General features: G+C 38.4%; 1 protein-coding gene across 3 annotated transcripts in view; it reads right to left on the bottom strand.

Moving 5' to 3' along the window:
* Positions 1–79: 79 nt before the first annotated feature.
* The window catches only part of ccdc30 (coiled-coil domain containing 30), a 22,055-nt gene continuing 10,009 nt past the window's right edge, over positions 80–12,125 (bottom strand). For 2 of the 3 annotated variants that reach the window (XM_077514607.1, XM_077514609.1), the window contains 12 exons: positions 11,739–11,917; positions 11,379–11,622; positions 9,830–10,000; positions 8,922–9,131; positions 5,320–5,477; positions 5,079–5,223; positions 4,655–4,776; positions 3,924–4,065; positions 3,670–3,806; positions 3,392–3,509; positions 3,185–3,267; positions 80–3,096 (listed from right to left, as the gene is read on the bottom strand). In XM_077514607.1, coding sequence (XP_077370733.1) covers positions 2,901–3,096; positions 3,185–3,267; positions 3,392–3,509; positions 3,670–3,806; positions 3,924–4,065; positions 4,655–4,776; positions 5,079–5,223; positions 5,320–5,477; positions 8,922–9,131; positions 9,830–10,000; positions 11,379–11,622; positions 11,739–11,917 — 1,905 coding nt within the window. In that variant the 3' untranslated portion in view covers positions 80–2,900. The remainder of the gene's footprint in view (positions 3,097–3,184; positions 3,268–3,391; positions 3,510–3,669; positions 3,807–3,923; positions 4,066–4,654; positions 4,777–5,078; positions 5,224–5,319; positions 5,478–8,921; positions 9,132–9,829; positions 10,001–11,378; positions 11,623–11,738; positions 11,918–12,125) is intronic. The other variant, XM_077514608.1, reaches the window with a different exon arrangement.

The raw sequence follows: 12,125 nt of genomic DNA, 5'->3' as shown, positions 1-12,125 counted from the left end.
TTTGCTTGTTTTTCTGTAATGGAGGCTTTCTGCATGCAGAGCAAGATGCAAAAGCAAATTTGTGTAAGTTATTTATTTATGACAATATTTGTAAAAAAAAAAAAATACTAGGGTCAAGGTTCTTTTGAGTTTCATGCACACTTCTATTTATCAACCACGTCACACAGCAGCGAGACAAAGTCACACTTTGTCATTTTGACACATTTAAGAGGAGACGAAGGTTTCTTCTGTTCCTATTGTGTATAATAAATGCACATGGTGATGTGATAGTACAAAACATAAAACTCACTCTTAGTGTCTAATTTACTGTAATAACTTTTCTCACAAATTGTCCCAAGAATGAACAAATAAATTATATGCTTGGAGACAGACGGAAAGAAAAACAAAACTTCACTTTCTTTTGACGTTTAAAACAAGCTTAGTATCAATACTGTAGTGGCAACAGGAGTGAAGCAAGACCTGGTATTCACTGACCAGCCACAACATTATGACCACTTCCACAATAAAGAGATAAATAAAATGTTTTTTTTGTTTTGTTTTTGCAAAGCAACTTGAATGCGTTAATCAAAGCTTGTCTCCTTGATAATGGCCGCACTGAATGCAGTGACACCAAAGATAATTTACATACATCTGGTCTGATTCCTTTTTTATTCTCATTATTTATTTTTAAAGAGAGAGCTCAGTATTGTTCTTTTGGTAGTCTAACCGATTCAACATGTCAGGTCTGGTCTGACTCCTAATTTTACTAGAAACTGTTAACCCATTGCTTGATAATGGGAACACAATCACACCCATTACATTTTTTTAATGGTTTGGCTGATCCTGTGACTTATACTCAGATGCAATTTGTGTATTAAAATTATTGCTTGGACTGGCACCCAAAATTTCAGTTCCCTAATGGTGTTGACTTTTGTTTGGTGGTTGGCAAAATCTTTTGGTACATTTCTAGTAGTGGGCTGAACTGCCAAAAGAAAATAGTCAAAGAAATTGAAGAAAAATAATTAGTAGTGATGGCAACTAATGTGTGACGTACTATATTGCTATTGGAGCATGCGGCTTCCTCAGAAAAAGGCTAAAAAAATAATAATAAAAAAAACAAAACAAAACACAATTTTACTTCTGGAGAAGCGGGTCTCTAGTTAAGGTAAGCCCTGTCACAGTGGTGTAGAGGTCTCCTCACCATTTTTTTTTTTAAGTCCAGAAAAACGTTAATTAAAAATCTGTCATTTGTACTTGCTCACAATAATAAAATTATCATGACTTGAGAACAGTTCGGTAACACAATCAGCCTAAAATAATATAAAAAGTATTTAGCAAAAAGGCAAACATAAAGTATATGTTTTAAAACAAATTATTATACTTAGTGAACAATGAACAAAAATAGTGAAAAATAGTCTGGTTAGATGCCAGTATTGTTTTGTGCTGAATCTTAAACTCTGTGTCCCCATTCTTGTGTTTTAAATTATCGGTACTTAAAAATCAAGTAGTGACTATAAAACTTCATTAGTGCATGTAGTGTGTAACCCGCAGCGACCACCCCGGGAATCGAACCCATGTCGCGATCAAGTATCCAGCGTACAAGGGCAAATCAGTTCACCTCAGCGAAATTTCTGGGTCGCCATTGTGGCTCGAGGGAGCATTTGAAGGATAGTTTTCCTCGACATGACCCGCCCGACTCTGCGTCCGATTGGCTCATCAGCCCTCATGCAAAAAGTGTAGGCGGGGGTAACAGCCAATTAGAGGCAGAGGAGGTTAGGCCATGGCTGAACGGTGTACATCAGAGGGGATTTAGAAGTGGGTATCCTCAATGCTGACTGAAAAAGTAGATATACTCTGTATACCCACGTATACTCTGGACTACACTGCACTTTCAAATTAAAAGAAAAAATCCATAGTTAGAAGCGGTAGTTTCTTTCTACCGTAACTCGCTCACTATTATCAGTTATCAGGGGATGCGTTCAGAAATTCACTGTGATGCCCAACAACTCTGAATGCGTGTTCACAGGGTCAGAGCGTGTTCCCCTCCCATTAATTTACGAACGCAGCCTATGTTATAAAGAAATCAGAAGCTCATGCTTGAAATTGTTTCCATCTGTACTGCCGCACTGGGCTCTGGCATTTTTTTTAATTTTTTTTTGAGCACTCAAAATGTACATTTGAACAACCCTCTGAGTTTCCAAACAGTAAGAGGTCAGCCGTGCACAATTGGAGCGTATTTCTGAATGCACCCACGAATAGGGAAGGGAGATTTTTGGTGTGAGTTCAAGCTCTATTGTTCTCAGTCTCAGGATTTGTAAAACACATTTCCCCTAAAAATGCGACTCATACTACAGAGCAACTTAATTTTTTTTTTCTTCATGATGTATTTTTTTGACTGTTGCGATTTATACTCCAGAGTGACTTATAGTCCGAAAAACACGGTAATCACTGATTTACGCTGCATACGTTTGTGCACAATATTTGATGTAGCTCTTGTATTGGCTATCATTATATTGTGTAAGTCATCATAATGTTGTGGCTGCAAACTATGGCATAGATAGCAACACAGGCAAAAGTCTGCGCAATACGATTAATAAATGTAATAACATTGGCAAAATAACACAAAATTGCAAATTGTCATTTAAAAAACATACAAATTACTCACATCCAACAGCTACATTTTCCGACATGTAAACATAATGAAATAATTGATAAAGTGCTGCTTTAAATCTCAGTCAAATATCATTTCAACATTCACTGGCCTGACGTACTTTGTCCTATTTTGTAATACCCCCTTGTCACAAACCGCAGGGGAAGACCTATTATTATTATTATTATTGTTATAATTATAGTCTTTTGATTCCACCTATGTTATATGTTATGTTACCCTTTGTCTTTTGGTCATCAGGTTCTGGTGCCTCTCACGCATCATCACTGCTATTTGGACTCCCCAGCGTATTGTCAGGAGGAAATAGTGGGGAGACGAGGTTCAGGTAGCCTTGTTCTGATGGCTGCTGCGTGGAGACAGATGCTCGTGTGCCGTCCGTCACATTCTCAAACTTGGTGCGGGAGATTGCGTCCAACAACTCCCAGGGGTCATAGGAAACGGACGTGAGGCTATTGGACACAGACGTGCGACAATGGCAGAATGTGTCTGGTGGCAAATACAATGATGAGGACGCTCTTTGTTTTTTTACGTTCATACCTTGCGTTTGATGTTTGCATGATGCTGTCACAAAGAACTTTCTTGGAAGTCTGTTCAATTGAGATCATTAATGCATTAAAAGTCTTTGAAAACAAAGGAGAGAATCAATGAGACATGCCTCTTTGACTGATCAATTCATCAATCAGAGGTTGGGCTAGAACTGTTAATTTGTGCGTCTATGTGAGCACACACACACACGTGTGTTACCTCATTGTTGTTGAAAGACTGGGCGTTCCTCAAGGCACGCTCTAAGGAGGTGACCTGACTGGACAGCCTCAACGTTTGATCCTGTAGTCGTACGTTTTCTGCTTCTAAGACGATGACCCTTGGGGAGACACACTGTTCAGTTTGTGTTTATCAACTACTACTAATACTAATGCTACTACGACCACCACACAGTTGCTCTTTAAAGAGAGGTGAAATCCTTATCAGTGGAAAGAATGGTCAATATGTGCATGTTGTTGAAAGGTCAGACTGACTGACACCTGTGTTGGACGGTGGATGCCGTCCTCATGCCATTGCTGCCCACTTCCTCCGCCTCACTTATCTTCAGCAAGAGCCTCCTCCTCTCCTCCAGAAGCTTCTCATTTTCCTCCAGCACATTCTGGATGCTCTCCTTTTCCTGTAGTTTTTTTTTTTTTTGTAAAGTCTTACACAATTCATGATGTACTTTCAAACGAAGACATGCTTCTAAAGTTGGTTACACATGATAGTGGCATGTGACAGCATAACACTTGACCTTGTTGGAGAGACTGCTGGCCAGGGATAAGTCATTCTCCAGTTTTTGGATGGTGTTATCCCGCTGTGCAGTGGCTTGCAGATAGACCTGCTTGGCCTGATGTAGTTTCGTCTTGTGTCTGCTCTGTTTTTCATTGTACTTCCTAGTTGGAGTTGCAATGAAGCTATTAACATGACGCATTACCATCTGATATCTCAGATCTATGACTCACAGTGTGATCTTATTAAGCTGTAAAATTCTACATGCTGAAAAATCTATCATGTATGGAGCACCAAATCGGCCAAAATTATAAATAAGCAAATGAATGAATGAATGAATGAATCTGAAAATAGCACTCCTGAGACCCTAATGAGGAGCAAGTGGTTAAGAAGATGGATGGATGGATGGATGGATGGATTTAAATATCAATCAATAAATAAAAATGCTCTGCTCTCACATTTATTTAGCCCCATCATTTGAATATTTCCTGCTGACCATAAAATAAATAAATGTTAGAGCAGAGTGTTTTTATTTATTGATTATTTAATGCTATTTATATATTTATTGTTGGATTTAGTTCCACATGCACTTTTATTTATTTATTATTTTGTATTTAAATTTTTAAATTTTATTTTTTTCTATCTGTGAATATTTTCGCTTTTATTCACTTATATATTAATTTCTTTATTTTGGCAGTTTTGGTCCTCCGTAATAATGTTGCATTCCATGTAAGAACAACATTTTGGTCTCACCTGACGTATGTATTCAATTGCAGGAAAACCTGCTTGAGCTCTCCTTGCATTCTGTCACATTCCAATTGGCTGTCCGCTAGATCATCCTTCAGTCTGCGACAACACACTTGGTCATCTCTTATCTGGGGAAAAAAAAAAAAAAGTGTTTCTATCAGTGTGATCGGATCAAAAACACCCTTAGGTTTCTCTAAGAAGACACACTTCACATATACAGTATACGCTACAAGAGTAATAAAGATGAATCAGGGATCCCAGTATGGAATTTAAAAAAAAAAAAAAAAAAAAAAAGGTGAATGGAAAAATATAAATATGGTGCAATTTTGTTTGAATTTTGGACTATAGTTTTCCTGAAATTGTAGGTCAGATTTTTCAACCGCAGTTCTTTCAAGGGTCCAGTAACCAATACAATGACGATATTCCGTACCTCCTCTCGGACCTTAATAAGTTCTGCCTCCATCTGTTGTGCGCGGTGGCCGAGTTCGGCATTGGTTCTGGTGAGCGAAGCCTCCTTCAACCTCAGGGAACGTACCTGGTGCTGGAGCTCCTCTTCACGCTGCTCTAAGAGTTTCCTGAAAACGACAGATGGAGGATGAGGTCAGCTTAGTTATGGTGATACATAAGTTCATGCAGGACATTAGGTTGGCATTCCTGCACTTTGTTAAGACCTTTTGATGTGGTCCTCCTGCTGTTGGGCTCTCAAGGAGGACAAGGTGTCAGATAGATCTCTGCTGTCCCGTTCCAGGCGAATGCTCTCACTGGCTCGAGCTTCCTCCATGCGCAGCTGGTGTTGCGTCGTCTTGAGCTGTTGCTGCAGCTCCACAACCTGATGTTACAATCAAATGCAACTGACAACAGACTAGTGCTGCTCAGTGCTCACAGTCTATCTAAAACTACTAACAACACCAGACAGAAATTTCCATAAATCTTAAATGAGCTCTTAGAGAGCAGAGACATCGGCAAAAATCAGTGAGTGAAACGCAAGGTTCTGATTAGCTGAAAGGACCCAGATCCAGATCTTCTGGATCCAGGGAGAAAACTGGAATATAAGTATAGATATGCACACCACATAAGATGATCTGATGAGAGGGATTGAAGCATATAGACATATTAAAAAAAAAAAAAGAGTTTCCCTGTAAAATCAGTGCTAGGCAGCAACAGTGAAAAAAATGGTTAGCATGTTTGCCTCACACTTATGAAGTTTGGATTTGAATCTTGTTGCATGTTTTCATGATACTTGCGTGTTTTTTTCGCCCCACATACCCCCACATTTAAAAAAACATTCACATTAGGTTCGTTGAAAACTTTATGCTGGATCATATCTAGATACATTACAGCAGGGGTGTCAAACTCATGTTAGCTCAGGGGCCGCATGAAGCAAAATATATTATCAAGTGGGCCGCATGGGGAAAATAACGGTATATAACTTAAAAACAATTGCCGTAATTTATACGCAGATTTTCGTGGACCAGTGTCGAATTGAGTGGGTCAGATGTAACGCCATATCATGTAAAATGAGATAACGAATTAATGGACTAGACTCAATTCTTAGTTCGAGACCAATTGGTGTCTATAGGACTGAAAACCAAAACCAAATGGCCTCTGTGTGTAGCTCCCTAAAGCAACCACCAGATGCCGCCAAACCTGTACAACCAAGCCGCCTACTCAGCACAGCCCGGACATCCCATATAAGGAAGTGAATAAATACAATTTAAGTGTAAATAAATGGGATCCTGAACTAAGTAATAATACACATATACACATTCTATATTCGACAATTGTTAACCTGATTTATGGATCAATGATTACAGCACATTGATGCCAACTATGAAGTTTGCTGTCTTTTCTTTTATTTTCTTTACAAGCGATACTGTCTTAATTGCTGATGATATTGCTGTAACTGCATTAAGTGAAAAGATTACCTGTATGTATTGTCCTCTCAACAATGACATGCATGATGTGAAACAAGAACTAGAATTAACCTGTTAAGTTTCCCTGAGAGAATTTGGGATTAACATGTCATGTATATACATGTTATTCATGCTAGCATAATTATGTTTAGAACATTAATATATATATAATGTTACTGATTTTAATGTTCATGATTGCTGAATAGAGCCGAGACCTTTGACACTTTTGATTGCTAAGCTACGGATACCACAGAGCGCGACCAGTTTCCTGTGAGTGTTAAGCCCAACGTTGTGCGCTTATGACTCATCTGTGTGGAAAATTACTGAGAGCAAGTTCCCTTTGCGCATTGATATGTGAAAAGACTGGAAATCCCCCAAGACGCGGAAGGATACACTCACACTGAGGAAAACAGTGACACGGACCAAAGGTTATAAAATATCTTCCCCAACGAGGATCTACGCTCTCTCTTCGTCACCCTGCGATGTGATCTGGATGGAGTGTGTTACTGAAGACGGTTTCGCAGCTACGTGGGACTTAGGTTTATCACGACGGGTCTTTGACTCTTAGTTACGAACGGAACATTCTTCACAGATTGGGTAAAGTACAAAACTTTTATCAATAAGACGGTTAAGAGGAAGGTATGAAAGATTAATCGCATGTAGGGTAAGAGCCATTTAACCACTCCCATACCTTCGAATTATTTTTAGCCAAAAACGTCTTATTCTAAATCTGGTCTTGAGCTCTTTTGAGAAATGATCAATCTTAGAAAGATCTTATAAAAGGTTTAAATATTATCTTTGATTTCCTGTTTCCTATTTCATTTTATTTCTTATTGATTTCATGTTTTATTTTTAAATGTGATTTTCATGATTTATATTTGCTATATCATCATTGGAAATAAAATAATTGAAAGACCAAGTGTGAATTAATTATTTTATTTGTTTATTTTATTTTTGTTCTATTTCTTTTGGACATTTTATAAGTCCGTATTATTTTCCTTCGAGACGGACACAACAGCAATGGACGTCCGGAAAAAGGTAAGTGCACTCGAATAACATCAAACAGTGTCTGTATTTGTATTAATAAAGTCAAATACTCCTGCTTGATTAGAAACAAATCCGTATGATCCTCACAAGGATTATTAAATGACTAGGTCAATAACAAATGCAAACAACTCAGAAAAGTGGAGCTGCCAATTTAAGTGAGGTGTCCAGATTATCATTCCTGGGCTCTGTGTGGTTATTCACTCAGGATTGATAGGTGGATGAAAACGGATTGGCCTCATGATAAGAAGACAGTGAACAAACCTAGGTGAATCCACTTTGATATATCGGCTTAACTAATTCCCGTCCCCTCGCGCTGACGCCTTAGAGCCGGTGAGGGAAAAGGGGAATTTCTAACCCTTTGATTGGATTCCCGATTTAAAGTCCTGCGGGTAAGCGGAAGTTGACACCAGCCCTAAATTTCGGAGCTCAACTGTAATCATATTGTTCTGAAAAATAACACGAATGCAAATGGAACGTGGCAACACTTTGCCGATATACGTTCCGGATGTGTTAAATCGACCTTTTTTGCATATATATTGTTCCCAGAATGCATTGCGTGGCGCAGTTAATGATGTTATAAGGACGTTAATCCTTGTCATATCTATTTGTGTTACCAGTAATTGATTTATGTCGTATTTAACACATTTATGTTTGTGTATGATTACAAAAAAAAATAATAATTAAACAAACCATAGTTTAAGTTGTGTGTCAGATAACGACATCCAGGATGACGATTCCCCGTACAAGTTGCATTGCTCATCTGAGGACTGCTTGTGAAATTACAAATTTATATGTTTTGATTGTGGCCGGCTGATTAATTAGTCCGACATTTTTATTATTATTTATTTATTATTATTATTATTATTTTTTACACTTTACAAATCATCTCGCGGGCCAGATTAAACACTTTTGCTGGCCTGATCCGACCCTCGGGCCATATATTTGACACCCCTTCATTACAGTTTCTGATCTTGCATTGTCCAACTCTTTCAAATTGGTAAAGATTTAACAGAAAACTTTTTGCCCATTATTAAAGATATTAAGTTAAAAAAATATACTGTACTGATCTTTCTTACTTTTTTTATGATAATGTGCCATGTAAAGTAGATGAGAATATTCTTTGAAGAATAAAATTACTAGCATCATAAAATCAAATCTAAATTAAAAATTGCGGACAGAAATTTGAATCAACAAACAAAAAGAACAACCCAACACTGGATTTAACCATAGAAGGTAAGAACAAGCATCAGGACTATCACCTTCATTTGCCTTAAAGCAAAACATAGTGATGCAAAAATGGGACACATACTGACCTTTTTGTCAGCAGTTATGACCCGTGCCCTCTCGGCCTGCAACTCCTCTTGGAGACTATTGGCGACGCTGCGGGTGGCTGAATTGTGTGCCAGTTCCAGCTCCAGCTCTCTGATTCTTTGTTGCTGACGTTCTGAACTGGCCATCTGAGTCTGAAGACTCTGCTCCACCTGGGCCAGCTTGGTTTGCGCCTGGTTCAGCTCTGCAGAAAGCTAAAGGAGGCAATTTTATTCTTAGCAACATTTCCTTGAATGTGTCACTCCACCATTTTACAGCTTAAGTGTGGGTACGCACAGACAATCGTGTTATTTTTGTCCTGATTTTGCCCCTTTCCAATAAAAGATGTTCAACAACCGACAATCTTATGTCTCATAAGATGGTCCTTAAGATTATGCTTATGTCTGAGGTATGTTAAAAGTGGATTTGTCCCAATAATGGGGCTAAAAATGAGTCAGTCCCACAAGCTTAAATATTAAACGTGTATGATATTTACGACCAAAAATCTTTACATTGGTGTGGTACGCTAACTCCTCTCAAGTTGTTTGACTGCGTGGATTGTGACATGAACGGAATGTAGCCATCATTCATCATCGCCATTTTACAATGCTCCTGCCTTCGCTCCTTCAGAAGCACTAAACAACCATTGGTGCCTACCAGGAACTTCGGAAGTGTCTGCTTGTCTTTGTGTTTGTGAGACCAGCTCCGGAGGTTGCTTAAACAGTATTTATGCGTATGTGGTGCTCTGTGTTGAGATAAACGTAGCAGACTACACACAAAACGACCAAAACTGTTCATTGCCTGATTTTTTTTTTCTGTGTGTGTGGGGCCTCTCACAGCTAAAAAATTTTTAAAATTTGAAAAATTCCAGGCCTTAGGTAAGAAATGGCTGCCCAAAGAATACAAAAACAACCTTAAGTTTTTCATTGTCCAGCAGGGTGTTGTGCCTCTTCAGGTCCACGTTCTTCTCCTTTTCATAGCGCAGCTCTCGTTCTGCTGAGGTGAAAAGGTTCTGTACTCTTTGCAGGTCTTGCTTCAAATGCTTAGCCTCCTCTGACCTCTGACTCAGGACTATGCTCAGGGACTAATGAGAGAATGAGGAGACATTGATGCTTGAGATGAAAATCATACAAATGCATTATTAGCGAGATTTAGTAAAGATAAAATGGGAGCCCAGATTATTAAAAAAAAAAAAAAAAAAAAAACTTTTATTGTATTCTACGGAAGCGTATTGCATTCACTTGAGAAAAAAAAAACTTTTTCTGACAATTTTTTTTGGGGAGCTTTGTTTTTTTTGAGTATTTTTTTTCCTGTTTTTCTGAATACTGTATCTTTTTTTTCTGTTTTACTGAATACTTTTTTCTGTCATAAAAAAAAAAAAATATTCAAAAATAAATAAATAAATAATTACTCCGAAAAACAGGGGGAAAAAATTATTCCAAAAAACAGAAAAAAAATATATTCCAAAAAACAGAGCACCAACTTCTGGTTTTCAGAGTAATTTTTTTGGCCCTCTGAACTCCAAATGACTTGTTGCAGACCACTGACCTAGTATATACAACTGGATAGCCGATAGCCCATACACGGCAGTGCAAGCCGTTGAAGACACAGGGCGGCGATCTTGTTACTCCCACGTCGCGAGCAGACTACTGAACTATATGGTATACGTACAGATGAGACATACAGTATACAGCTCGTAGGCAGTTAGTATAAGGCCGGATGCGGGATGGGGGGTTTGTGCCGTGGTGATCACTATTTTTTTTTTAACAAAATGGAACAAAACACCCACCCCGCCTCCGGCCTTACACTAACTGCCTACGAGCTACATATGTTTCATCTGTACGTATAGCATATAGTTTATACAGTAGTCTGCTTGCGAGGTGGGAGTAACAATTTGGCCGCCCTGTGACTTCAATGGCTTGCACTGGCATGTATGTATGGTCTATCGGCTATCCAGTCATACATACAGGTCAGTGGTCTGCAACAGGTCACTTGGAGTTCAGAGGTCCAAAAAAATTACTCTGAAAAACAGAAGTTGGTGCTCTGTTTTTTGGAATAATTTTTCTTTGGTTTTTTTTGAATAATTTTTTCTGTTTTTCTGAATAATATCCCCCCCCTGTTTTTCTGAGTTTTTTTTCCCCCATTTTTCAGAATAATTTTTTCCCCCGTTTTTTGGATTTTTTTTTTTATGACAGAAAAAAACATTCTGTAAAACAGGAAAAAAATATTCAGTATAACAGAAAAAAAAAATTCAGAAAACAGAAAAAAAATTACTCAAAAAAACTAAGCCCCCCCCAAAAAAAAAATGTCAGAAAAACAGTTTAGTGTAGTATTCAGTTCATCAAGTACTGTATAAAACATGCTGGAATATCAATGTGGATCTGTTTATCATCTGATATGAATCGTTCAATATTGTATCAAAATAACTATCAGCTTTGGCGGAGGAAAATCAATACAATTACCTGATCCAAGCATTTGTCTTTGGTCTTCTCCACTGAACCAAAACCTGGGTCTAACTGGGGTGACTTCAAGTTGCTGCTAAGTGCTTCATTAGCCAAATGGACAGGTCCCTGATGCTGCTGCAGTTGTTGTATCTCAAGCTCCAGTTTCTCTCTTTCCCCTTCAACCTCCAGCTTCTTCTGGATGCTGTCGCTCAGCTTGGCCTGCAGCTCAGCAGTCTGCCGCTGCTCAGAGGCCATCTCATCTCTGGGAAAGCCAATATATATAAAGCCAAACAAAAAAGCTTTGGTGGGACATCCTGTCATGTACCAGTAATTTCTCTCCTTTCAGCATTTCCGAGCCATACCTCAAATTCCACCAACCTGAGTGTGTTGTGTTGTGTCTGAAGGCTACTTAGTTCTTTGGTCAGCCGGTCAGCCTGCTCCTGTAGCTGCTCCACCTGTATTCTGTTATCGTGCAGGTCCCTTTGGGTATTATTACTGTTTTTGTGATGTTCCACCTCACTCTGGAGTCGACGGTGAGCTCGCTCCATCTGGGCTATCTGAAAGATATATTAAAGCGTGGTAATTAAATATATATTATGTTAATTATTGAATGCAAATGCTGAGTTGATTGTTTTAAAAGAACCTTGTCTGTACTCAATCATAAATTAGGATGTGAATCTTAGCACAGAATGATATGGCAATCCTAGTGTCCATTTATTAGTTTATAAAAAAAAATTAAATTGGAGGAAGCGCCAGGAAACAGGT

The sequence above is a fragment of the Festucalex cinctus genome, chromosome 2 (genome assembly GCF_051991245.1).
Source record: "Festucalex cinctus isolate MCC-2025b chromosome 2, RoL_Fcin_1.0, whole genome shotgun sequence".
NCBI lineage: Eukaryota > Metazoa > Chordata > Actinopteri > Syngnathiformes > Syngnathidae > Festucalex > Festucalex cinctus.
This window is presented reverse-complemented; position numbering and strand designations above follow the sequence as displayed.